Here is a 23,421-nt window from a genome sequence, read left to right as displayed (position 1 = left end):
AGCCTCAAAAAACATGGGAGGGTAGAATGATGCAAAGATGATGCGATCTTGGAACAAACACAACATCTCTTTGTAATTCCTCTCCACTTTCAGCCTCCTGTCCCCAACCCGGCCCCATGCCCACCTGACACCTGGTCCCCCTTCTCCCTCACCCAGCTTGGCCCACTCGACCCTGCTCTCTTAACCTAGCATCGCCCACCCAACCCTGCTCCTCCGAGTCTCCCCCAAGTTCCTGCCACTCCCAGATTCCTCAGCACCTGCTCTCAGACCCCCTGGCCCATGCGCTTCGCAAGCCAGGGACCCTCTCTCATCCCCAGCCTAGGAGATCCAAGCTCCTCAGGCCCAGGGACGGATTCCCTGGCCTTTAGCCCCATATCTTCTGGCTGCCTGCATACGTTGCCTGACTTACAATTCTTCTCCACCCGCCCCTCTCGCCGGTCTCTTTTGGCTCCCTTTCTAACAATTTTACTCGCTAGAACTGGTGAGAAGTTCAGAGGACAAAGGCGCTCAGAGGTGTGGGAGGAACGGCGGACCACACATGGGCACTTCCTGGGACGCATCCGAACTGCCTCTGGGCCATCAGGCCCGGCTAAGGACCCGGAGTCTGCGGTTGCCTAGAAACGACGCTAGCTGCCCACCCCTCTTAGTTTTCCGCCTCCGACTTCCCTAAGGGCATTTCCGGTTCCGGCTGCGGGCCGGTGAAGACATGGCGGCGTCTGCGTCTGCAGCTGCAGGGGAGGAGGACTGGTAACTTCGGGGGCATGGGCTTTGGCTGACAGTCTGGATCTAGTCCAGAGGCCTAGCAGCTGTCGCAGACGGTCCGTACGGCGGGCGTGTGGGGTGGAGCGAAGGATGAGGGATGGCAGAGATGCTGACATCTCCTCTGGGAGATCTTCTAGACTGGGGAACGGGAGGGTGGAGGGGCGCTGATCTGAGTGAGAAGAGACCGGGTCTGCGCCCGCCAGACCAGTTCAGGCCTCGCCTTATCCGGTTCGATCCCCTTTCCTCCAGCTTCACGCTATCCCTTTCTATGCTCCTCAAATGAATTTTCTCAGGGGCTTTGGGGGATGCCTGCCCGTCAGACCTCCCCATCTCCCTTTCGCCTCTCAGAACTAGTGCCCTCCAGTTCGGTACCCCTTTCTCCTTGGATCAGCATTTTTCCGCCGACGCTTTCCTCAACCTTCTCTCTCCCACACAGCACTAGTGAGGACTATTGTCTGAATAAAGCTTTACACCTCACATAAAGTCCCTCTAGTCCTTCTCTCAAGCATTCTTAACTAAAGACTAGAACATGGAAGGACTCTGGGATTTGGAAGTAGGATCAATGTGGGTTAACTCCGCATTTTATTAGCTGTGTGATGCTGACCAGGCCATCTAGCTTCTGTGAGTCAGTGTCCTCAGCTGTAAAAACAAAGTGGGTGTGGTATTTACCTCAGAATAGTTGAGAGGATCACGATGGATTTGTAATATACTTAAGTCTGTTTTTTTGTTTTGTCTTGTTTTGTTTTTTGAGACAGAGTCTCACTGTCGCCCACGCTGGAGTGCGGTGGTGCGATTATGGCTCACTGCAGCCTCAACCTCCCCAGGCTCAGGTGATCCTCCTGCCTCAGCCTTCCAAGTAGCTGAGGCTACAGGTGTGTGCCACCAAGCCCAGCTAATTTTGTATTTTTTGTAGAGACCGAGTTTTGCCATGTTGGCCAGGCCAGTCTTGAACCCCTGGGTTCAAGTGATCCTCCCACCTCAGCCTCCCAAGGTGCTGGAATTACAGGCGTGAGCCACCACACCCGGCCTCCTTTTCGTTAATAACTGAGGTGCAGGCACCTGGGAAGATTAGATGAGCCCCAAAGAAGTAAAGTGATTTGCCAAAAGGTGGAAAATTGCGACTAGAAATCCACATCTATCTGACTCCACACCTTAGATTCTTTATACTAGGACATTCTTCAGTCCCCTCTCCCCCATTTTGTTGTCACCACCTTACCAGCATCCCATCCAGGACCCACATAACTAGGGTAGGCAAAGTATTGAAGGGCCACTTGACTGAGGCTACACCTCAGTGTTACATTGGTTCAGGGAGCCCTGCTAGTACTGGCCTTTATTAAGACTATCTAGACTACTGGTTTTCAAAGTGTTCAGGGAAACTTTTTCTTTTCTTTTTTTGAGAGACGGAGTCTTACTTTGTCACCCAGGCTGGAGTACAGTGGCAAGATCATGGCTCATTACAGCCTCAACCTCCTGGGCTCCAGCGATTCTTCTGCCTCAGCCTCCCAAGTAGCTGGGACCACTGCGTCCAGCTAATTTTTTATTTTCTGTAGAGATAGTCTCGCTTTGTTGCCCAGGCTGGTCTCGAACTCCTGGCCTCAAGTGATCCTCCCACCTCAGCCTCCCAAAGTGCTGGGATAACTTATAGTTGACCTGTTCAGGGGAACTTTTAAGATTCAGGGGAGACACCTTGAGCCATGGAGAGAACAACAGTGAGTGCAGCAGCCTGTAGTGCTGTGAGACTCCCATCCCATGTCAGCCAAAACTACACTATTTTCTGTGAGGTGTAAAGCTTTGTATTTTATATTTTGAAGTTTCTGCCTAAGACTTAACAACAACTGACATAAGTCGTGCTGGAGCAGCCTTACTCTTAGAATGAAGAGAGAGCAGTATGAGAAAGGAAAGTATGCATTTTTCCATGTATCACCTGGTAGAGCTGTAGACACAAACTGATCACTCAGCTTCAATTTCAATACAACTACTGTTTCTATGCTTAAGCATGTGTGTCCTCTGATTTACATCGGAACATGGATGCTAACCTCAACAGGCTGATCTAGATCAACCAGACAGCCAGGGTCATAAATACATCCAGAGTACTCTACTACCTCCCTCCTTCCCTCTTCCTTCTAAGGGAGAAGGTTATATACAGACAGGAAGAAAAAGAGGATGTAGACTAGCTACTATAGCCCAGATACTATTAGGTACTTTATATAAACAAATCACCTTTTATCCTCATAGTAACCCTAGAGAGTAGGTGTTATCATCTATATGTGATAGACAGGATAACTTAAGCTTACAGAGAGGTCACTTCCCAGATCGCATAGCTTGTAAGTGATTGGTACCTGTTACTAACTCCGAGGCTGCTGGCTCTTCCATTACAACACAGCCTTTACACCACCCTAGACCTGTTGTGTTGAGGTTGCTATCTCCTTTAAGAAGGCTTAGGGTGACTGGTGTTAAAAGTGTATGTAGACAGTAGCCAAGGCACTGGGATCCACACTGGACATTGATGTAGGGAAAGGCTGGAGTAATACTGGTAACGTTAATGCTAGTAAATGGGTGCCATACCTCTAGACCAGAAAGTCAGCCACTAAGGGGAATGAAACTTAAACAGGGAGTCAGGAAACCCGACTCTGGGCCTAGTTCTACCTATGTTAAGCCTTGGTTAGTCATTTTATTTTTCTGGAATCCACTTCTTCATCTCTTGGCAGAAATAATGCTTAAAATTCTGATTTTTGTGCCTCCTATTTGGCCAGTTGAAAACTTAAGGTAACATTTTCCTTGTTTTTAAGGAGTTTAGCAGGAAAATGCATTCTGGTAGATTGCCATTTTTCTACAAAGCCCGCGTTTATTGGCCTTAGCAGACTTCCACAGGGAGAGTTGTAATGGTGAGTCAGTCTACTCCTGTCTCTCTAGGGTCCTTCCCTCTGAAGTTGAAGTGTTGGAGTCCATCTATCTGGATGAACTACAGGTGATTAAAGGAAATGGCAGGTATGTATTCAACCAGCGGTGGGCAGGAGTCCCCCTAGTAATGAGGAGAGGTTCTATGCCGAATCTGGGTCTTAAGACAGTATAAGCCTTGATTCAGAGATAATATTTCTCTTGTGTAGACAAAAGCTATTCCTTTAATCCTACCCCAAAAGAAAGAGTCCAGTGTGTACTTTCTTTGCCCACTTTACTGTCTCAACCCCATCCTCCCCAGCCCCCAAGTCCTTACACAGTCACATCTGCGTTTCTACTTGATCCACCTGCAGAACTTCACCGTGGGAGATCTACATCACTTTGCATCCTGCCACTGCAGAGGACCAGGATTCACAGTATGTCTGCTTCACTCTGGTGCTTCAGGTCCCAGCAGAGGTGAAGCCCCTACTCTGTGGCAGCAAAGGGAGGAAGGGGAGAGTCCCTGGGGTGGATCACTTCAGCAGTAACTTGTTATTTGCCCCCACTAGTATCCCCATGAGGTGCCACAGATCTCTATCCGAAATCCCCGAGGACTTTCAGATGAACAGATCCACACGTAAGTTGAACCTGTCAAACAGGGAAAGCTCAGTTACAGCTTTGCCCAGTGACGGAAATGGGCAGGCCTAATATGTGGTTTGCCCTCTTCCTCCAGGATCTTACAAGCGCTGGGCCATGTGGCCAAGGCCGGGCTGGGCGCAGCGATGCTCTATGAACTCATTGAGGTAAGAGGTGCGCTAGTCTGGGATATGTTCTTTCCTTCGAGCTAGAGCAGTTTCTAGCTGTAAAAGGGAAACCATGGGCCTAGAATCTTAAATAGATCTGGAATCATTAAGTAAGACCTAAATTAACCCAGAGAAATGAGACTCTTCTATTTGAGAAACTTTCCGAAAGACACTGCTTAGTGAAACAACCCACATGAAGCAACACCTGGAGCTCCAATATACACGGAAAACTTCTGCTGTTTGAGATTAAAAATATAAAATTAAGTACAGTCTTATTTTCCTCTAGTTTATTTTTTATTTTTATTTTATTTATTTATTTATTTTTTGAGACAGTCTTAGTCTGTCATCCAGGCTGGAGTTCAGTGGTGTGATCTCAGCTCACTGCAACCTCTGCCTCCCAGGTTCAAGTGATTCTCCTGCCTCAGCCTCCCAAATAGCTAGGATTACAGGCATGTACCCCCACACCCAGCTAATTTTGTATTTTTAGTAGAGATGGGGTTTCTCCTTGTTGGCCAGGCTAGTCTTGAACTCCTGACTTCAGATAATCCACCTGCCTTGGCCACCCAAAGTGCTGGGATTATAGGCATGAGCCACCATGCCCAGCCTCTCCTAGTTTAAATTTTTAAGAAAAATGTTCAGAATAGAATGAAGGTGGGTGGCCGAGAGTCAAAGAGAGTGGGTTTGATAGGCCACTGTAGCAGTCCTAGGTCAGGCCTCCACAATGCAGCCTTGGACTTTGTGGAATTCCAGAGTACACTATTAGCTGTTCAAATAACAATTCAAATGCATAGTTCACAGCCCAACTCAATGCCTTGTGAATTTTCTGTCCATTCGGGTTGTCCATGCTTTGACATGCTTTCTGAAAGCTGACTTAGAACAAACTCATTGCCCCATGGGGGAATGATATTGAAGGGGACTAATCAAGAAAGGCCTCCCAGAAGATGAGTTTTAATTGAACATTTTTTTCTCTCAAGGTGTATTATTTTCATCTCCAAGATATATTAAAAGTGACTTAATGAAAGGAAAAACAATTAGGTTGAATTTTGAAACCAGGAAGATCAAATTTTGGGGGAGGGGCAGAGACGTGGAGAAGGATTGATTCCCAGCAGAGGGAGCATCACCAAGACAGAAATGCATAAACACAAGGTAACAAACTGGCCTGGTAGGAGCCAAGTCCAGCCAGTCACTCCTAGGAGTAGTAGACAGGCCTTGCTCACCATTCTTCCCCCTAACCCCCTGTTTAATCAGTGTCTTCTCTCCTCAGAAAGGGAAGGAAATTCTCACAGATAACAACATCCCTCATGGCCAGTGTGTCATCTGCCTCTATGGTTTCCAGGTGGGTTTCTCTCTTGGGACCTGGCATTCTGCTTGGGACCAAGATGAGGGCTGTGAGAGAGCTCTGACTTAGTGCCCTACATCTGCCTTCCCTCTAGGAGAAGGAGGCCTTTACCAAAACACCCTGTTACCACTACTTCCACTGCCACTGCCTTGCTCGGTACATCCAGCACATGGAGCAAGAGCTGAAGGCACAAGGACAGGAGCAGGAACAGGAACGGCAGCATGCTGCAACCAAACAGGTAGACCTTACCAGACCTGCACGCTCATCTGACACCCTTAGGCACAGCCTTTCACAACCTTTCCATCCCTCCACTCCAGTGGCTCTTCACCTTTTTAGGGTCATAGATAACCTTGAGATTAATGAACTCTTACCTCTGTCCAGAAAAAAGGGCATCCTTTTATTTTTTTATTTTTTTATTTTTTTTTGAGATGGGGTGTCACTCTGCCACCCAGGCTGGAGTGCAGTAGTGCAATCTCAGCTCACTGCAACCTCCGCCTCCTGGGTTCAAGCCCTCGGCTCACTGCAACCTCTGCCTCCTGGGTTCAAGCAATCCTCCTGCCTCAGCCTCCTGAGTACCTGGGATTATAGGCATGAGCCACCATGCCCAGCTAATTTTTGTATTTTCAGTAGAGATGGGGTTTCACCATGTTGGCCAGGCTGGTCTCAAACTCATGACCTCAAGTGATCTGCCTGCCGTGGCCTCCCAAAGTGCTGGGGTTACAGGCGCGAGCCACCGTGCCTGGCCAGGGCATCCTTCTATACACTTACATATTGCATGCAGTTTCAGGGGGTTCCCAGATCTCTAGTTAGACAACCCGTGCTCTGTCCCAACTCACTGCTGAACCAGTGTCCCTGTGCCCTTTAGTCCCAGCCCTCTGCAGATTAGGTTGGCTGATGGGTCAGCACCAGGGGACATCCTGGGCTGTGACACAGGCATATGATTTTTCCTTTTTAGAAGGAAGTCGGTGTGCAGTGTCCAGTGTGCAGAGAGCCCCTCGTTTATGATCTTGCCTCGCTGAAAGCAGCCCCTGAACCCCAACAGCCCATGGTAAGGGGTCTTTCTTCCAGTCTGAGCCAGGAGTAATGGCATTTTCTAAAGAGTAAGGAATGGCATCTTGTCTGTGTCAAATGGGATCTCTGAAATTGGGCTTGAACTGCCTAGGACCTCTCTGCAAAGCCACATCCCCCACTGGTGGGAGCCTAAGACTCTGGGAGCCCAGACCTGAGGGGCAAAACCAATGCAGATCTCCTGAGGCAGCCTCGGAGGAGTAGGGATTTGAGTCTGCCTTCTGCTGTTCATTATTTCCTCTCTGCCATTCTTCCTTCCAGGAGCTGTACCAGCCCAGTGCAGAGAGCTTGCGCCAGCAAGAAGAACGCAAGCGGCTCTACCAGAGGCAGCAGGAACGGGGGGGAATCATTGACCTTGAGGCTGAGCGAAACCGTTACTTCATCAGCCTTCAGCAGGTGAGGGAAGGGTTTCCCAGTCGTCCCGTAATGCCACCAGCCTTCCTACAAACCCCAATCGGCCATGGCCCCAGAGTGAGCTTTGTTCTAACCACGGAGATGATAGGCTGATCATGGTCAGCCCAGATAGTAGGAGAGGGGCCTGTAGTTCCCTGCCTCGAGGAGCTGCATCTCCCTCACTGCATCTTGTCACTTCTTTCTAGCCTCCTACCCCTGCGGAACCTGAGTCAGCTGTAGATGTCTCCAAAGGATCCCAACCACCCAGCACCCTTGCAGCAGAACTGTCCACCTCATCAGCTGTCCAGTCCACCTTGCCAACTCCTCTGCCTGTGGCAACCCACTACATGTGTGAGAAGATTCCAGGGGCTGGGTCAAATCAGCAAAGGTTGGGCGAAACCCAGAAAGCTATGCTAGATCCCCCCAAGCCCAGTCGAGGTCCCTGGCGACAGCCCGAACGGAGGCACCCAAAGGGAGGGGAGTGCCACGCCCCTAAAGGTACCCGTGACACCCAGGAACTGCCACCTCCTGAGGGGCCCCTCAAGGAGCCCATGGACCTAAAGCCAGAACCCCATAGCCAAGGAGTTGAAGGTCCTCCACAAGAGAAGGGGCCTGGCAGCTGGCAGGGCCCCCCATCCCGCAGGACTCGGGACTGTGTTCGCTGGGAGCGCTCTAAAGGCCGGACACCGGGTTCTTCCTACCCCCGCCTGCCTCGGGGCCAGGGAGCATACCGGCCTGGTACTCGGAGGGAGCCCCTGGGCCTGGAATCTGAGGATGGTTCCTAGCAGGACATGTGGGGGACAGGGAATTGGGGATGGGAGGGGGGCAATAAAGGTATTTGGCCTTGTTTGGCTTTCTTTGCTCAGCAGCACCTAGCCTGTGAGGAATGGCTCTTTTTCTCAATTCCTAGTAAGATTGGGGTGTGGCAGAGCAGTCCCCAACTTCACTCTGAAGTCTATTCTCCAAAGAGCTGGGTAGAGGGTCTGACATCTCAGCAGCTAGTATAGTGGGTTTCAGGGAAAACTAGTGGGATGTCAGCATGTAAGCAGAGTCCTTAGGACCCACCATTAACAACCCATTGTGTACACATCCACGCCTGTCCATTATTTACATACATAGAATGCCTTTAGGTAGAGGAATTTAGTTTCCCGTTTTGTGTCTCATCTCTTTATCTTAGGCTGTGCCCCATCATTTGTGTGTCTGGTTGCCTGGCTGATCCCTATAAGCACCTGTGTGTTGGGGTCCGCGTGTTTCCTAAACAAAGGAATGAACACACAAGACAACACAAGACAAGACAAACATGGCGGCCGCCTCGAATGGCGCGCTGTGCTTTATTTTATACAGTCGTTTGTGGAATGTTGCCAAGTCACAAGACACATTGTTGTTTTTCTGACCTTTCCCTGACTTTCTGGATTTTCAAGATGTTTACACATAAACAAGCCCCCACCACCCTGCCTCGTTTGCAAGAGCAGGACTTATCGGGAACACCTTGCTTCGTTTGCAAGAGCAGGACTTACCGGGAACGTCTCGTTTGCGAGCACGTAGTCCTCTACACCTGTGATTGCAGCCCCTGTCTTACTCAAGTACCAATTCAGTGATAAAGGGAGATGAGAGCAGAGTAGTGTGGCAGATGTTTATTGAACTAAAGGAGGAGAGCTGAGCTGAGCCCAGCCTGATCACCTCCTCAGAGACTCAGCATTGTGAATTGCCCCCACAGGGTCATTTTTATACAGCATGAAGTAGCCCTGCACCTGGGCAGGACTGATCTGGGTTGTAGCTTGAAGGACACGTTCTGCAAAGTCCTCAGCTAAGGAAGGTGCCTGCCCTGGATAGAACCTCTGGAACATCTGGGACAGCTGCCAGTGTGAGCAGTAGCCCACATACTCCTTCAGGTCCACTCGCCCAGGGCGTATCAGGGCGGGGTCCAGCCTGAGAGAAGATAGGGAAAGCAGAGTCACAGGCAGTGGTCACACTAGTACCCAACAGAGATGGCTCCTCGACCTCCTGTTCCTCCCAAGGCACTAGGGGAGTGGGTGGGCTCTTGCCTCAGTCTCAGGATGCTTGGCTCCTTCCTACCTGTCAACGTGGTTGGTGGTCATGAACACAATGCGGGCCTCAGTGGAAGCCACACCATCCAAGGCATTGAGCAGTCCACTGAAGGTGAGGCGACCTAGGCCTTGGTACTTGACTGGGTCTGGAGGAAGGCAAAGATAAGGAAGCATGAGTAGTCATAGCCCAGCATAAAATCAGCATGCCCCACTATGTTCCCCTACTTATCCATGCGTCTCATGGGCTCTTGTCACTAACCCAGGCATCCTCCACCAGCCCTCTGGATTTCTGTTTTCTTCCCCTGTTCCACAGTTACTCACTCCCCTTCCTCCAGAACCCCTCACTTACTCTCCACAGCCAAGTCTCGACTGAGAAAAGCAGCATCCACATCCTCCAGGAGCACCAGGCTCTGCTGCGGGGCCACGCTCAGCAGGTGGTTGAGCCGGTCATCAGAGAGGCTAGAGTCCGTGAGGCTCAGCAGGCAGATGCTGTGCTCCAGTTCCCCAGCCAGGGCTGTGCTATGGAGGATGGGATGGCAGGAAGTAGCAGGCAACCTGGAAATGCTTCCTCAGGCCCAGCTACTCTCCTCACAGTCTGGGGACATGTGTCTCAGAGGCCTGATTTCTACCTCACACCCTAATGTTCCACACATTTCATGTTTATCCTGGTCCCCGGTCCCCAGTTCCCAGATTCATTTCCCTTTCCAACCCCATCAGCCCAGCGTTTCCAAAAAGGCTTCATTTTGCCAAGTTAAGAGAAATTTTGAATACTCACATAAAACTGCTCTTTCCGCAACCAGGGGGCCCATAAAGCAGGTAGCCACGTCTGTAGGGAATGCCTAGGGATAGAGCCAGGATGATCATGTCTTTTGCCCCATATATCCATGTTCATTCCCAGCCCTGGCCCCTGGAAGCCTGATAATCTTGGTACAGAAGTAAATCATTCTCATACACAACTTTTCATTCCTCTTAATCTCTGGGAATTGGACTAGAGCTTTATATCACCTCATCTGGCCAGAGACCAACCTGTCCCCTCTAAAAATGTCAAAAACAGCACAGCCGAGACCCCAGCTGCTTCTCACCTCTGTCAGTGTACCACTTGGGGTTATCGATGAATTCCTGGACATCTCTGACAATTCGGTCAGCCAGACCCTGTTGTAGAACCACAGAATTCAGTGGTCGCCGGCGGCGTGGATAGCCAAAGGGACGCCATTCAGAGCCCACAGCTGTGTACATCACGGTCTTCCCTTCCTCCTGCTGCAAGGCTAGCTCTCGAGCTGGGAAGGAGAAGAGATAAAGCCAGTAATTCTCTTCACCATGGCTGATTCTTCAGTTAGGTGGAGCTGAGCCAAACAGCTTCCTTCTGGCCCCCTGTTCCCATGGGCTCACCACAGCCTGCTTATTCCACCTCTCCAAACTGCTCATCTGATGTCAAATGTCCCCATCCCTGCAATGTCCCGAGAAAGCCTGCCTGTGCCATCCCACACCTTCCTCCAGGATGTTGAAGAAAACCTTTCGGTCAGTGCCCAGGGCCGTGAAGGTGACAGATTCCCAAGGAGTTCCCGTCTGCAAGTCTATCATCTGCATCTCTCGACTTCGTTCTACCCGGATCCATTTCCCCCGATACCTGAATAAGAACGATCAAAAAAGAGTGAGTGAATGGGTCAAACCCAGCTTCCATCATTCTTTTCTACTCGCACAGCCCTCCCTAGCTCCCAACTTTACCAGATAAAGTGGTTTCCAGGGCTGGGGACAAATTCAAACTTAGTGGAAATGCGGCCGCTCTCATGCTGAAGGTACGAAGTCTCGACACTGAGGTGCTGAGTACGGGTACTGTGGCGGGTGAGCCAGCTAAGCAACCAGGCATAGCTCCTGTCTCGAGCAGGGACTTCCAGTGTGATCATGTAATGGCGCCGGAATGCCACCAGGCCCAGTTGGGCACCCTTCCGGGCCAAGGCCAGGGCTGTGCCCACACCCACCAGCCCAAATCCAGCCCCAAAGTAGGGATTGTCCTTCAGGGCCAGAATAAAGTCTGAAAGTGGCATCTTGAAAGGGAAACACCAAACCTTACAGGCCCTGGGGTGTTACAAAAACCTAGGGGTGGGGAACAGTGGAGAAGGGACAAAGCACAAGATTACTTTAGAAACTGGACCTCCCCAGCCCTGCCCACAGGTCAGCACTACTGTGTGGGTCAATATCCTCCTTTTGTGGGGTAAGGGTAGTGTTGGAATGCAAGGGTGGAGACTCCAGGCCCCTCATCCCATTTTGCCCTTCATTAGTCTACTTATACCTGTTTCCTACCAGAGGACCATGTCTGGAGATGCCTTAAACCAAAAAGAGCTATATAAACTGGCTTCCATCCATCAGGATAATGGATGGACAAGATTTTTGTCGTCCCTGGGACCAGCTTTGATAAAAAGGGGCTCACTGGCTGCAGTCAGCAAGGGAGAAGCATCCATTGACTTGTCAGTAACCCTATGCCTTGTTATGAGTAATGTCCTTCAAATATCCTCACCCTTACATCCCCAATATCTAATGTCCTGTTTATACCTTTATTACCTCCCACCTAAACTGTCTTTAAAATCATAGTTCTTGAAATGGCATTTTAAAAGGTCTTCACCTCCGGCTTCACGGAACAGCTACAAAAGGGTCCAGATCTTTCATCATAGGGATAAGCTCCAATTCCGTATCTCTCTCTGCTCCAGCACCTTCAATGACTGGCTCCCAACAGACCCCTGAACTGGGTACAAACTCAGCCTGGTACTCAAGGCCCTCTACAATACGGCGCCCACCTACCTTTCATGCATTAGCTCCCAACACTACCTGTTCAGTAAATATGCAAATACGCAACAAATATGTTCAACAAGTAAGCAACCTCCCAACTCCTTGTTCATGCAGTTCTCTTGGCTCGGAATGCCCGTTCTTTTCTCCCTCATTCTCCCCAACTGAAAATCTGCCCATCTGCTACTTTCTCCACGGATCGTCACATTGTAGACAATAAGATCCTAAGGGATAAGCGCGAAGTTGTTTCTAGTACACCTCTCCTCCAACCCCGAACCCCGGCCACTTTGCCCTGCCCCTGGCATGCAGGGAGATGAGCTGACAGCAGAGACCTCGGCTGAGCCTCAGAATTGGTATCCAGAATTCCAAAACACCTATGCATGGAAGGCCACAGACAAAGCTCTCCCGCCTCCGGCCCCTCCGCGACACCCAGGAACCTCGCCCACACCCCAGCTCGCGCCTCCAGCCACATGCTTTGGGGTAATCCGTCGCTCAGCCTTCTCACCGATACGACTCTCTGGCCCTCTGTCTCGATGGTTTCACCGCGCCTGCACTTTGGGGAAGCTGCGCTCGGCCCCGCCCCGGGTCCTTTCATCGACTTCCCGCCACACCCACCAAGAAGCCCACGCCACTCTATCCCAGAGCTCTCGATGGTGCTTCTCCGGCTTCAGGGCTGGAGTTGGGGTGGAGGGCGGGAAAAACCAGAGAGAGAAAACATAGAGTACCCCGGCAGCCGGCAAGAGGAAGAGAGAGTGGCTTCCACATCCCCAATATCCTAGAGGCGGCTGGGCCGGAGGCGGTCGCACAAAGGGGGCACCGGGGGCCGCTCCAGCCGCGGCCGACCATAGAGATGCGGCTCCAGCCGGCTCGGGGTCTGGAGGTGAGTGAGTAGCTGCGGGGCGGAACTGGGAAGGGAACGCGGGTGAAGCAAGCTGGAGGCAAAGTTTTTCGAGCCCCGGGATTAGGGTGGGCCTGGGCTCTGGGAACTCTCGGGAGGAGGTACTGAAGGGAGCACCCAGAGGAGCTGGGCCCCGGCACCGCAGTTGCGTCACGCTTCTGGACCCCGCCCGGTACCCGCTGCTCTCAGGACCAAAATCATGACGATGCTCCATCCCAAGCCTTCCAGGTTACAAGCCGCCTTTCCCGTTTGCTGGCTCTTATGATCCAGCTCCCGCCTGACGATGTGGACACTGTCATCACCTCCATTTTACAGACAGGAAAGCTGAGGCCCAGAGAAGCGATGCGACTGTGTCTGTCCAAGGCTACGCGGTGAGTCAGAGCCAGAGGCAAGTGGGAACCTGGGTCCCTGGGCCGGGGCCCGTTATTTCTCCAGACCTCCTCTCTGCCTTAGTCTGTCCTTTCTCTTCCTCAGTCCTCCTGCCCGGAAGATAAGCGTATTTCTTCTCTCGTGCCCACCTGTCTCCTACCTCACCCTGCCCTTCCTCAGGTGAAGGTTCTTAATCTTGACGGCTCAGCGTCCTCCTTGGCTCCCCCCGGAGGCCATGTATGGCCAAGCTGGAAGATTCCCCAGAGCAGCGATAATATTCAGTAAGTGGAGGCTGCGGTTTCCAGAGAATCCCTCTGGCCACGGGAGTGCACTTCCCAGCCACCTTGTGAATCCCTATGATCTGTTGTTTTGAGTCGTGGGATTCTGGAAATAGGGACTATCAGATTGCAGGATCTTGGGTTTTGTTTGCTTGTTTGTTTGTTTTTTGAGACGGAGTTTCTCGCTCTTGTTGCCCAAGCTGGAGTGCATTGGTGCGATCTCGGCTCACTGCAGCCTCCACCTCCCGGGTTCCAGCGATTCTCCTCACTCAACCTCCCGAGTAGCTGGGATGATTACAGGCGTGTGCCACCACGCCCTACTGTTTTTTTGTACTTTTAGTAGAAATGGGGATTCACAATGTTAGCCAGGCTGGTCTCGAATTCCTGACCTCAGGTGATCGGCCCGCCCGATCCACCCGCCTCGGCCTCCCAAAGTGCTGGGATTACAGGCATGAGCCACCGTGCCTCGCCTGGTTTCTTCTTTTTTTTTTTTTTCCTTTTTGCATCTTCTCTGTGACTCAATTTCATGAAGTGATTCCTATCATTCTTATTAATTACTAATTATTCAGCTTAAACTCATTTTAGCCATGTATAACAGGGTATGCAACTTAATTGTCATTCATTTCTCAGTTATGTTCCCATATTTAGTTTGAGGCCATAGTCAGTTAATGAGTTTGAAATTTCTCCAAACATGTTATGTTATAGGTGAGGAACCACTGGTTTAGTGCAAGATACCTAGCATTACTCCAGTGCAGCTCCATGTCTGTGCTTCTTCACTGGAAGCTTCGATTGTGGGTGATTTGTGTTCGTTGAAGTGATAACATCAGTATCACAAAGTGATGTCATTGAAGTGATAATGTCAACAAATTACTAAAAAGCTACACATCTAGGGAGAGAGACTGATGGGTAAAAAACAGTGCAGTGTGACCTCGTTTCTGAAAGGGCTGTGTACAGAGTGCCCTCAGGATGCCAGAAGAGAGAAAATTAGAGTGTCAGGAAGCCAGGCCAGCGCAGTGCCTCACGCCTGTAATCCCAGCACTTTGGGAGGCTGAGGCGGGTGGATCACCTGAGTTCGGGAGTTCAAGACCAGCCTGACCAACATGGAGAAATCCCATCTCTACTAAAAATACAAAATAGTAGCCAGGCATGGTGGCGCATGCCTGTAATCCCAGCTACTCAGGAGACTGAGGCAGGAGAATCGCTTGAACCCAGGAGGCGGAGGTTGCAGTGAGCTGAGATCATGCCACTGCACTCCAGCCTGGGTGACAGACTAAGACTGTCTCAAAAAAAAGAATGTCAGGAAGCCTTCATGGTGGAAGTGACATTTGTGTAGCTTCTTCAAGGATAGTTAATTGGTTAGCCAGACAAGAGAGAAAGATTGAAAAGGGGAAAAGGCGTATCAAGCCAAGAGACGCAAAAGGCTATGAGGGTATGAAAGCAAAAGAGAATGTTGTGAGTCTGGAGAATGGCACATCATCTGGTTCAGAGATCTGCTGAGGGGAGAAGTGGGAGATGAGTCTGGGGAGGTCAGCAGGATCCAGATGATGAAGGAAGGGCCTTCCTTATAATCCATTCTGAGGAATGGTGAGATTATCAAAGGTTAAGAGAGAAAGGGGCCAGGCAAGGTGGCTCACGCCTGTAATCCCAGCACTTTGGGAGGCCAAAGTGGGCCGATCACCTGAGGTCAGAAGTTCGAGATCAGCTTGGCCAACATGGTAAAACTCCATCGATACTAAAAATACAAAATTTACCCAGGCGTGTGTGTCGCCTGCCTGTAGTCCAGCTAGTAGGGAGGCTGAGGCAGGAGAATTGCTTGAACCCAGGAGGTGGAGGTTGCAGTGAGCCGAGATCACTCCACTGCACTCCAGCCTGGGTGACAGAGCGAGACTCTGTCTCAAAACAAAAATAAAGGGGGCCGGGCGCGGTTGCTCAAGCCTGTAATCCCAGCACTTTGGGAGGCCGAGACGGGCGGATCACGAGGTCAGGAGACCGAGCTGATCTAACACGGTGAAACCCCGTCTCTACTAAAAAATACAGAAAACTAGCCGGGCGAGGTGGCGGGCGCCTGTAGTCCCAGCTACTCGGGAGGCTGAGGCAGGAGAATGGTCTAAACCCGGGAGGCAGAGCTTGCAGTGAGCTGAGATCTGGCCACTGCACCCCAGCCTGGGCGACAGAGCAAGACTCTGTCTCCAAAAAAAAAAAAACAAAAAAACAAGAAAAAAGGGACTTCTGAGATTCTTTGGCCCCACCTAATTTTGCTGCAGATAAGAAATCTGAGACCCAAATTGCTTAATGACTTGGCTAAGGGCACTTAGCTAGCGGGAGACAACCTGCAGTCATTAATATGTTGGCCAATACTTGTTGGCTCTCTCCTAATGTTCCGTTATCATTTTTATACTTTTTGTTCTGAACATTATCATAAAAGAAAGCCTCTATTTAGTCTCATAAGGTATATGTGGCATATTGCCATGCAAGAAAATGCCTAAGTCGGTGGGCACTGGGCTGTGTACCCACACCAGCTGGGAAGAAAGTAGGAACTCTAACTTTACTTTGTTTTTCTTCTGGTTGGCTTGTCAGCATTTAAGAGGCCAAAACACACAAGTCGATGGTGATGACAGACCCACTTTTGGACTCACAGCCAGCCCATAGCACCGGAGAGATGGATGGACTGTGTCCTGAGCTATTGCTGATCCCCCCGCCTCTCTCTAACCGTGGAATCCTGGGGCCTGTCCAGAGCCCCTGTCCTTCCGGGGACCCTGCGCCTTTGCCTACTGAGCCAGGCTGCCTGCTGGTAGAGGCCACAGCAACTGAAGAGGGTCCAGGGAACATGGAGATCATTGTGGAGACAGTAGCTGGAACCCTGACCCCAGGTGCTCCTGGAGAGACCCCAGGTACAAACACAGTTGCAAGCAGGCCAGTGGGACAGGCAGCTCTGAGGTTTTGTCTGGGTTATTTTTGATTCTGCATAAATATGATGAGAACACAAGGTAGCATCCTATTTTTATACTTGGAGATGTTGTCATTTGGTTTGCAGTTGGTGCATGTTGATTGAAGGCTGGCGAAGTGGTGCACAGCCTTCTCCAAGCTTTTGGCAGTCCTTCCTGCAAGGGCTTCATGTGTGTGCTAGGCAGTAATCCAGAAAGTAAGACCTTTCTGACACCTCTGCCGAATCCTGGCTTGTCCCTACTCTTACAGTCCTTGGAGATTCTTTCCTCCATATTGACCCTCCTACCCAGGAACTGCAGCCAGGGATTAAGCAAAAACCCTGTCTTGGCAGGGCTTTCCAGAAGTGATCTGGTATTTCCCTGCCCTAGTTTTTTGTGTATAACATACTTTACTCATCCAAGGCATGTTGTTAAGAATAAGAGTTGAGGCCTGGTACGGTGGCATGCACCTGTAGTCTCAGCTACTTGGGAGGCTGAAGCAGGAAGATTGCTTGAGCCCAGGAGTTAGAGGCTGCAGTATGTTATGATCATACCTGTGAATAGCAACTGCACTCCAGCTTGGGCAATATAGTGAGACCCCTACCACTTTAAAAACAAAACAAAACAAACAAACAGCAGAAGTTGAGCATTTGTATTTATCTCAGATGAAAGATCCTCCCTTTATTCATCCCATTGTCATCACCTCTTATTTTCAGGAAGCTTCCCTGTTTTTTAATTGCCATCCTCCAGCCATAGTTGTCACCACTTCACTTGGCACTGTAGTGTAGTGACAAAGAATATTGGGAAAGATTAGCTAATTTGACCATATAATATTTCCAAACTTCCATATGGTGAAAGAAATTAAAAAAAAAAAAAAAAAAAAAAAAAAGAACCTAGGAAAAACATTTGCAATATATAAGAAAGAGTTAATAACTTTTTTTAAAATTTTTTTTGAGACAGAGTCTTGCTCGGTCACCCAGGCTGGAGTGCAGTGGCACCATCTCGGCTCACTGTAAGCTCCGCCTCCCGGGTTCACGCCATTCTCCTGCCACAGCCTCCTGAGTAGCTGGGACTACAGGCGCCCGCCACCACACCCAGCTAATTTTTTGTATTTTTAGTAGAGACCGGGTTTCACTGTGTTAGCCAGGATAGTCTCGATCTCCTGACCTTGTGATCCGCCCGCCTCGGCCTCCCAAAGTGTGGGATTACAGGCGTGAGCCACTGTCCCCGGCCAAGAGTTAATATCTTTAAAATTCAAAGAGCCACAATAAGAAAAGGGAACCATCTTTTTTGTTGTTTGCTTTCCTTTTTATGTTTTCTTTTGGTTTTGGGGGTTTTGTTGAGACAGGATCTTGCTCTGCCACCCAAGCTAGAGTACAGTGGCACAGTTACGGCTCACTGCAGCCTTGACCTCCTAGGCTTAAGCAATCCTCTTGCCTCAGCCTCTTATGTAGCTGGGGCCACAGGTGTATACCACCCAAACCCAGCTAGTTTTTAAATTTTCTTTTGTAGAGACGAGGCCTCACCTTGTTGCCCAGGCTAGTCTTGAACTCCTGGGCTCAAGCAATCTTCCCACCTCGGCCTCCTAAAGTTTTGGGCCATCGCACCCAGCAGAAACCTTTTTTTTTTTTTTTTTAATGGGAAAAAGAAATCTATGTGCAATGCTCTAAAGAAATAAAAGTAGTAACTATATGGAAGGATGCTTAATCTCACTAGCAAACAAATAAGTTCCAGTTACAAATAAGAGATGCGGCTGGGCATGGTGGTTCATGCCTGTAATCCTAGCACTTTGGGAGGCCGAGACAGGCAATTGCCTGAGCTCAGGAGTTTGAGACCAGCCTGGGCAAGATGATGAAACCCCATCTCTACTAAGATACAAAAAAATCAGCTGGGCGTGGTGGCAGGCATCTGTAATCCCAGCTACTCAGGAGGCTGAGGCACGAGAATTGCTTGAACCCGGGAGGCGGAGGTTGCAGTGAGCCAAGATTGTGCCCCTCAACCACAGCCTGGACAACAAAGCGAGACTCTGTCTCAAAAAAAAAAAAAATAGGAGATGCAGTTTGGCATAAATTAAACATTTTAAATAATGCCTAGTGTTGACAAGGCTATAGGAAACACCATGTTATAGATTATGGAGATACAAATTAGTATAATCTTTTGAAGGTCAATTTAGCTACATAGCAAATTTTACAGTTTGCATACTCTGACCACTGTAATTCCACTGTAGGAATCTGTCCTACAGAAAGGCATATATACATGCACAAAGATACAAGGATGAGAATATATAGGGGTGCTTTATTTGTAATGGTTGGAAACAGCCCAGATGTCCATCCATAAGGGCACAATTAATTTATTTTTTAAAATTATTTTTAGAATGGGCAACATAGGGAGACCCCATCTCTACAAAAAATTTAAAAATTAGCCAGGCATGGTGGTGCCTGTAGTCCCACCTACTCAGGAGGCTGAGGTGGGAGAATCGCTTGAGCCCGGGAGGTCAAGGCTGCAGTGAACTATGATCACACCACCACTGCACTGCAGCCTGGGTGACAGAGAGAGACCCTGTTTCCCCCACCACCAGCCAAAAAAATTATTTTTATTTTTTTTGTCCCCAGGGAAGCAAGGGCAGAATTTCATTTTGATTTGTCCATGCTCTGGAAAAAACAAACTGGACAAGAAAGTAAAAACTAGATGTAAATGTACTCAAGTATAAAAATATCTTTGATATATAGCAAGTGGGAAGAAAAGGGTCAAAAAGAAACACACGAAATTGTGTGTGTGAAGGGGGTGGGTGGTTTTTCTTCCTTTGTATACTTAGGTATCATTTTAGATGTTGCACTGAAATTTTTTTTTTTTTTTTTTTTTGAGACAGAGTTTCACTCTTGTCACCCAGGCTGCAGTGCAATAGTATGATCTTGGCTCACTGCAACCCCTGCCTCCTGGTTTCAAGTGATTTTCCTGCTTCAGCCTCCTGAGTAACTGGGATTACAGGGATGCGCCACCATGCCCAGGTCATTTAGTATTTTTAGTAGAGACGGGGTTTCTCCATGTTGGTCAGGCTGGTCTCGAACTCCTGACCTCAGGTGATCCACCTGCCTCGGCCTCCCAAAGTGCTGGGATTACAGGCGTGAGCCACTGGGCCTGGCCTGAAATTTTTTTTTTTTTTTTGAGACAGTCTCTCTCTGTTGACCAGGCTGGAGTGCACTGGGCAATCTTGGCTCACTGCAACCTCCGCCTCTCAGGTTCAAGCGATTCTCCTGCTTCAGCCTCCCGAGTAGCTGGGACTACAGGTGCGTGCCACCATGCCCAGCTAATTTTTTTGTATTTTTAGTAGAAACAGGGTTTCACCACCTTAGCCAGGAATGTCTCGATCTCCTGACCTCGTGATCTGCCTGTCTTGGCCTCCCAAAGTTCTGGGATTACAGGTGTGAGCCACCACTCCTGGCCCTGAAATTTTTTTTTAACAAAATAACAATAAAGAGCAAAAGGACCAGCAGAATAAATGTAGGATAAACCTGACCTTGAGTCATGGCTCTACCACTAATAAACATAGTAGTCTTAACCTCGTAGAATCTCAGGACCTTGTTCTCATAAGGCTGTTGGAGGACCAAATGAGAGCGTTTATTAAGCCTTTTTAAATCAAAGTCTTGCCCATTGCTTTTAAAACGGCAGCAATTATTATGGAGAATAATAACTATTTTCAGAAAGGATATTCTCCATTTTATCCATTCCTGTGCCTTTGTAAAGCTCTTTACAGAATTTGAAAGTAAAGCTCTTATCATTTATATTGCAGATAGTATCCCTAGTTTGTCATTTTCTTTTGGAAGTTTCTGGTTTTCACTTGGGCAAAATATACTGTCTTAATGCTGTCTGGATTTGCTTGTTTATTCACTCATTTAACAAATATTTATTAAGCACCTACCTTGTACCAAGTATTGTGCTAGGAGTCCAAACACACATGCCAGATAGATGGTCCCTCACCTTATGGGGCTTACAGTCCAGGTGTAGGACCAGACTTAAAGTCCATCTGTACTCTACAAATATTAAAAGATTCACCTACATTTTCTACTAGTAACTAACTCCTATGAGTCTTGTTCCATCTGATTCTATGCCTTTCTCTGTCGGTCCTCTGCCTGCAGGTGTCCTGGTAAAGGTGGTGGAGGTGTACTTCTGTGAGCGCTGTGAACAGAGCTTCGCAGAGCCCACTCTGCTGGCCCTGCACCAGTGCAGTGAGACCCATATACAGCCTGTGCAGGGCCTCTCTAGCCCCCCATGCTCTGTAGAGCTGCCTCCCGGCAACCCAACCCTCCCTGGCCCTCTGCAGGGCCAGAGCCCACCAGTTAGTCCCCTATCATGCCCTGTGTGTAGACAGGAGTTTGCCCAACCCCAGGCCCTGAAGAGCCACTTCAAGATTCACCGGGGCACTCCTGACACCTTCTCCTGCCCAGAATCTGGCTGTGTGTTCTCTGCTGAAGATCGCAAGGGTCTGCAGCACCACCTGAGGCAGACTCACAGAGCAGTTCCTGTGCCCTGTTCTTTCCGGGGCTGCCCCCTGCTTTTCGGGAGCCAGCAGGGCATGGAGCTGCACCGGCAGGCGCATTACCCTTTCCACTGCAGCCACTGCAGCTTCATGGGCTCCAACGTCAAACTCTTCCGGCAGCATCAGCGGAGCCATGGTGCTGGGACACAGGGAGAACTTTCTGCCGTTCAGGGCCTTCCATCCCAGGAGCTGCTGCCAGGTATGAGGCCAAGGGCCAAGCAGTTCCTCTCCTGGAGTTCAGCCACAGTTGATCTTATAGGAGAGGCAGTTGTTTCCAAGGCCATGAATGTACATGAATATAAGAGAATGTAGATAGTGGCTCAGGAGGATGGAGTTACTGGATGACATGGGAAGGCATCTTGAAACAGTGGAATATATGGGACAAAGACGAAGTCTTTGTGACAATGAATGAAAGTTGGCTTAGGCTACCTGTGGCTTGAAGTTACTTAACCAATGTTCTCTAATGATCCATTTCACAGCTTTCTGAGAGCAAAAGCAAAAATGACCATCATTGGCTATGGCCACTGAAGGAATGCCTATAGACTTTCCTTTAGAGCAACTGGGGATTGAGCAGTAGAAGCCAGGGTTATTTTAAAAAGGAAATAACCGTTTGGGCTAGGCACTGTGGCGCATGCCTGTGATCCCAGCAGTTTGGGAGGCCAAGGTGGATGGATCCCTTGAATCCAGGAGTTCAAGACCAGCCTGGCAATGTGGCGAAATCCTGTCTCTACAAAAAATACAAAAATTAGCTGAGTTTGGTGGCGCATGTCTGTAGTCCCAGCTACTCAGGAGGCTGAGGTGGGGGATCACTTGAGCTCAGGAGGCGGAGGTTGCAGTGAGCCAAGATTGCACCACTGCACTCCAGCCTGGATGACAGAGTAAGACGCTGTCTCAAAAAAAAAAAAAAAAAAAAAGAAAGAGAGAGGGAGGAAGGGAAAGGAACATTCAAGGGAGATGGTGTTTTACTAGTTGCCATTCCTCTTGGTCCCAAAAAAGCATGAGAGAGCAGAGGAGCAGGAGGAAACAGAGAAAACAGGCCGGGAGAGGCCAGGATTCTGATAAGAGAAGGAATTGCAGTCTACCCATTCTCTACTTTCAGCCCCCTATGACCTCAATGACCTCACTGCTGTCAAAAGGGGTGCTCTCTGAGGTTTGAGTTACTTTAGACTGGAACATTGCTAATAACTTAGGTCTTGGTCCTCCTATTTCTGTCTTGAGTGGAAATACATTTATACATAAAACCCAAGATTTCCTTATGCTAAAAGTGGAAGAGGGTGATTATTTCAGCCAGTAGGTGGAGAAGTATAAGCATTTAGTGCTGTCATTGGCTCCTGTAGACTTTATCAAGTTTTATGTCTCTCCAGCTCCCAAACTGCCTCCAGGAGAGAGAGAACCTTCACAGGAAGCAGGTACACCCCTGCCTGGGCAGGAGACAGCTGAAGAGGAGAATGTAGAGAAAGAAGAGAAGAATGACACCCAGAAGAACTCCCATAAGGCTGTGGATAAAGGCCAAGGGGCTCAGCGGCTGGAAGGTAATGACTAAGGCTTGAAGCCCTTGGTGGTGGGAAAGAATGGATTATTGAAACCGTGGTATTGAAGCTCTGGGGTTTGTTTTCTGAGCTTTGGTTCGGATCCTTTTATTCTGTTCTACCTTGACTCAAAAGTCAAGGTCTAGTGGGAAAATGATGAATGAGTGAATGGTAAAGACTTTAGTAATATAGCATTGGGGTAAATCGAGTTTGCTTCACTGGGCTGGTTTTCCTCAGGCAGAAAACTCTAGGAGGGAAGCAGGAGGTGATCTTCATCATAATATAGAGATGCCAGAAGTTATTGATGATCAACAGCCTATTTTGTCTGGCACTGAGCCCTCAAATACTTTTTTCTGAATCTTTGCTTCCCAGTTTTTCACCTCAGTAGAATATTTGAAAGTCATCCCACAAGGAGCACAGTTGTTATCAAGGTGAATAAGAAAGATTTGGTTGTATTTATTACCAACTTCATTATTAGCTAGAGCCTGTGAGCCAGTGTTTAGAAGTAAGAGTTTTTTTTTTTTTTTTTTTTTGAGACGGAGTCTCGCTCTGTCTCCCGGGCTGGAGTTGCAGTGGCCGGATCTCAGCTCACTGCAAGCTCCGCCTCCCGGGTTCACGCCATTCTCCTGCCTCAGCCTCCTGAGTAGCTGGGACTACAGGCGCCGCCACCTCGCCCGGCTAGTTTTTTGTATTTTTTAGTAGAGACGGGGTTTCACCATGTTCACCAGGATGGTCTCGATCTCCTGACCTCGTGATCCACCCGTCTCGGCCTCCCAAAGTGCTGGGATTACAGGCTTGAGCCACCGCGCCCGGCC

General features: G+C 49.2%; 4 protein-coding genes across 13 annotated transcripts in view; 2 read left to right on the top strand and 2 right to left on the bottom strand.

Annotated features, from left to right (window-relative positions):
- Positions 1-651, bottom strand: part of STK36 (serine/threonine kinase 36) — a 32,199-nt gene extending 31,548 nt beyond the window's left edge. For both annotated transcript variants that reach the window (XM_025404853.1, XM_025404856.1), the window contains exon 1: positions 462-651. The gene's annotated coding sequence lies outside the window, so the exon portion shown is untranslated. The remainder of the gene's footprint in view (positions 1-461) is intronic.
- RNF25 (ring finger protein 25) lies at positions 619-8,105 on the top strand. The gene is made up of 10 exons (XM_025404857.1): positions 619-747; positions 3,676-3,750; positions 4,014-4,116; positions 4,209-4,276; positions 4,373-4,442; positions 5,707-5,778; positions 5,876-6,019; positions 6,737-6,829; positions 7,111-7,245; positions 7,449-8,105. Exons 1-10 carry the CDS (start codon positions 707-709, stop codon positions 8,025-8,027), a joined length of 1,380 nt encoding a protein of 459 aa, XP_025260642.1. The 5' UTR covers positions 619-706; the 3' UTR covers positions 8,028-8,105.
- Positions 8,106-8,861: 756 nt separating this feature from the next.
- On the bottom strand, positions 8,862-12,664 carry LOC112636274 (mitochondrial chaperone BCS1). Of its 9 annotated transcripts, none has more exons than XM_025404863.1 (9): positions 12,520-12,664; positions 11,911-12,025; positions 11,016-11,384; positions 10,778-10,917; positions 10,373-10,567; positions 10,066-10,129; positions 9,640-9,809; positions 9,319-9,436; positions 8,862-9,171 (listed from the first exon to the last, which is right to left on the bottom strand). In XM_025404863.1, the coding sequence occupies exons 3-9, from the start codon at positions 11,333-11,335 to the stop codon at positions 8,919-8,921; spliced, it is 1,260 nt and encodes a 419-aa protein (XP_025260648.1). In that variant the 5' UTR covers positions 11,336-11,384; positions 11,911-12,025; positions 12,520-12,664; the 3' UTR covers positions 8,862-8,918. The 9 variants fall into 9 exon arrangements, with proteins under 9 accessions (XP_025260648.1, XP_025260644.1, XP_025260649.1 ...); XM_025404859.1 differs by lacking the exon at positions 11,911-12,025 and adding an exon at positions 12,087-12,295 and having other exon boundaries at positions 12,577-12,664; XM_025404864.1 differs by lacking the exon at positions 11,911-12,025 and adding an exon at positions 12,114-12,295 and having other exon boundaries at positions 12,577-12,664.
- A 59-nt stretch (positions 12,665-12,723) lies between these two features.
- Positions 12,724-23,421, top strand: part of ZNF142 (zinc finger protein 142) — a 23,513-nt gene continuing 12,815 nt past the window's right edge. Inside the window, exons 1-6 of the mRNA XM_025404852.1 lie at positions 12,724-12,951; positions 13,285-13,340; positions 13,444-13,619; positions 16,194-16,507; positions 20,677-21,276; positions 22,442-22,609. Of these exons, the coding sequence (XP_025260637.1) occupies positions 16,222-16,507; positions 20,677-21,276; positions 22,442-22,609 (1,054 nt within the window). The 5' untranslated portion in view covers positions 12,724-12,951; positions 13,285-13,340; positions 13,444-13,619; positions 16,194-16,221. The remainder of the gene's footprint in view (positions 12,952-13,284; positions 13,341-13,443; positions 13,620-16,193; positions 16,508-20,676; positions 21,277-22,441; positions 22,610-23,421) is intronic.

The sequence above is a fragment of the Theropithecus gelada genome, chromosome 12, assembly GCF_003255815.1.
Source record: "Theropithecus gelada isolate Dixy chromosome 12, Tgel_1.0, whole genome shotgun sequence".
NCBI lineage: Eukaryota > Metazoa > Chordata > Mammalia > Primates > Cercopithecidae > Theropithecus > Theropithecus gelada.
Note: the sequence above shows the minus strand (reverse complement) of the source record. Positions and strands in the feature narration are given on the sequence as shown.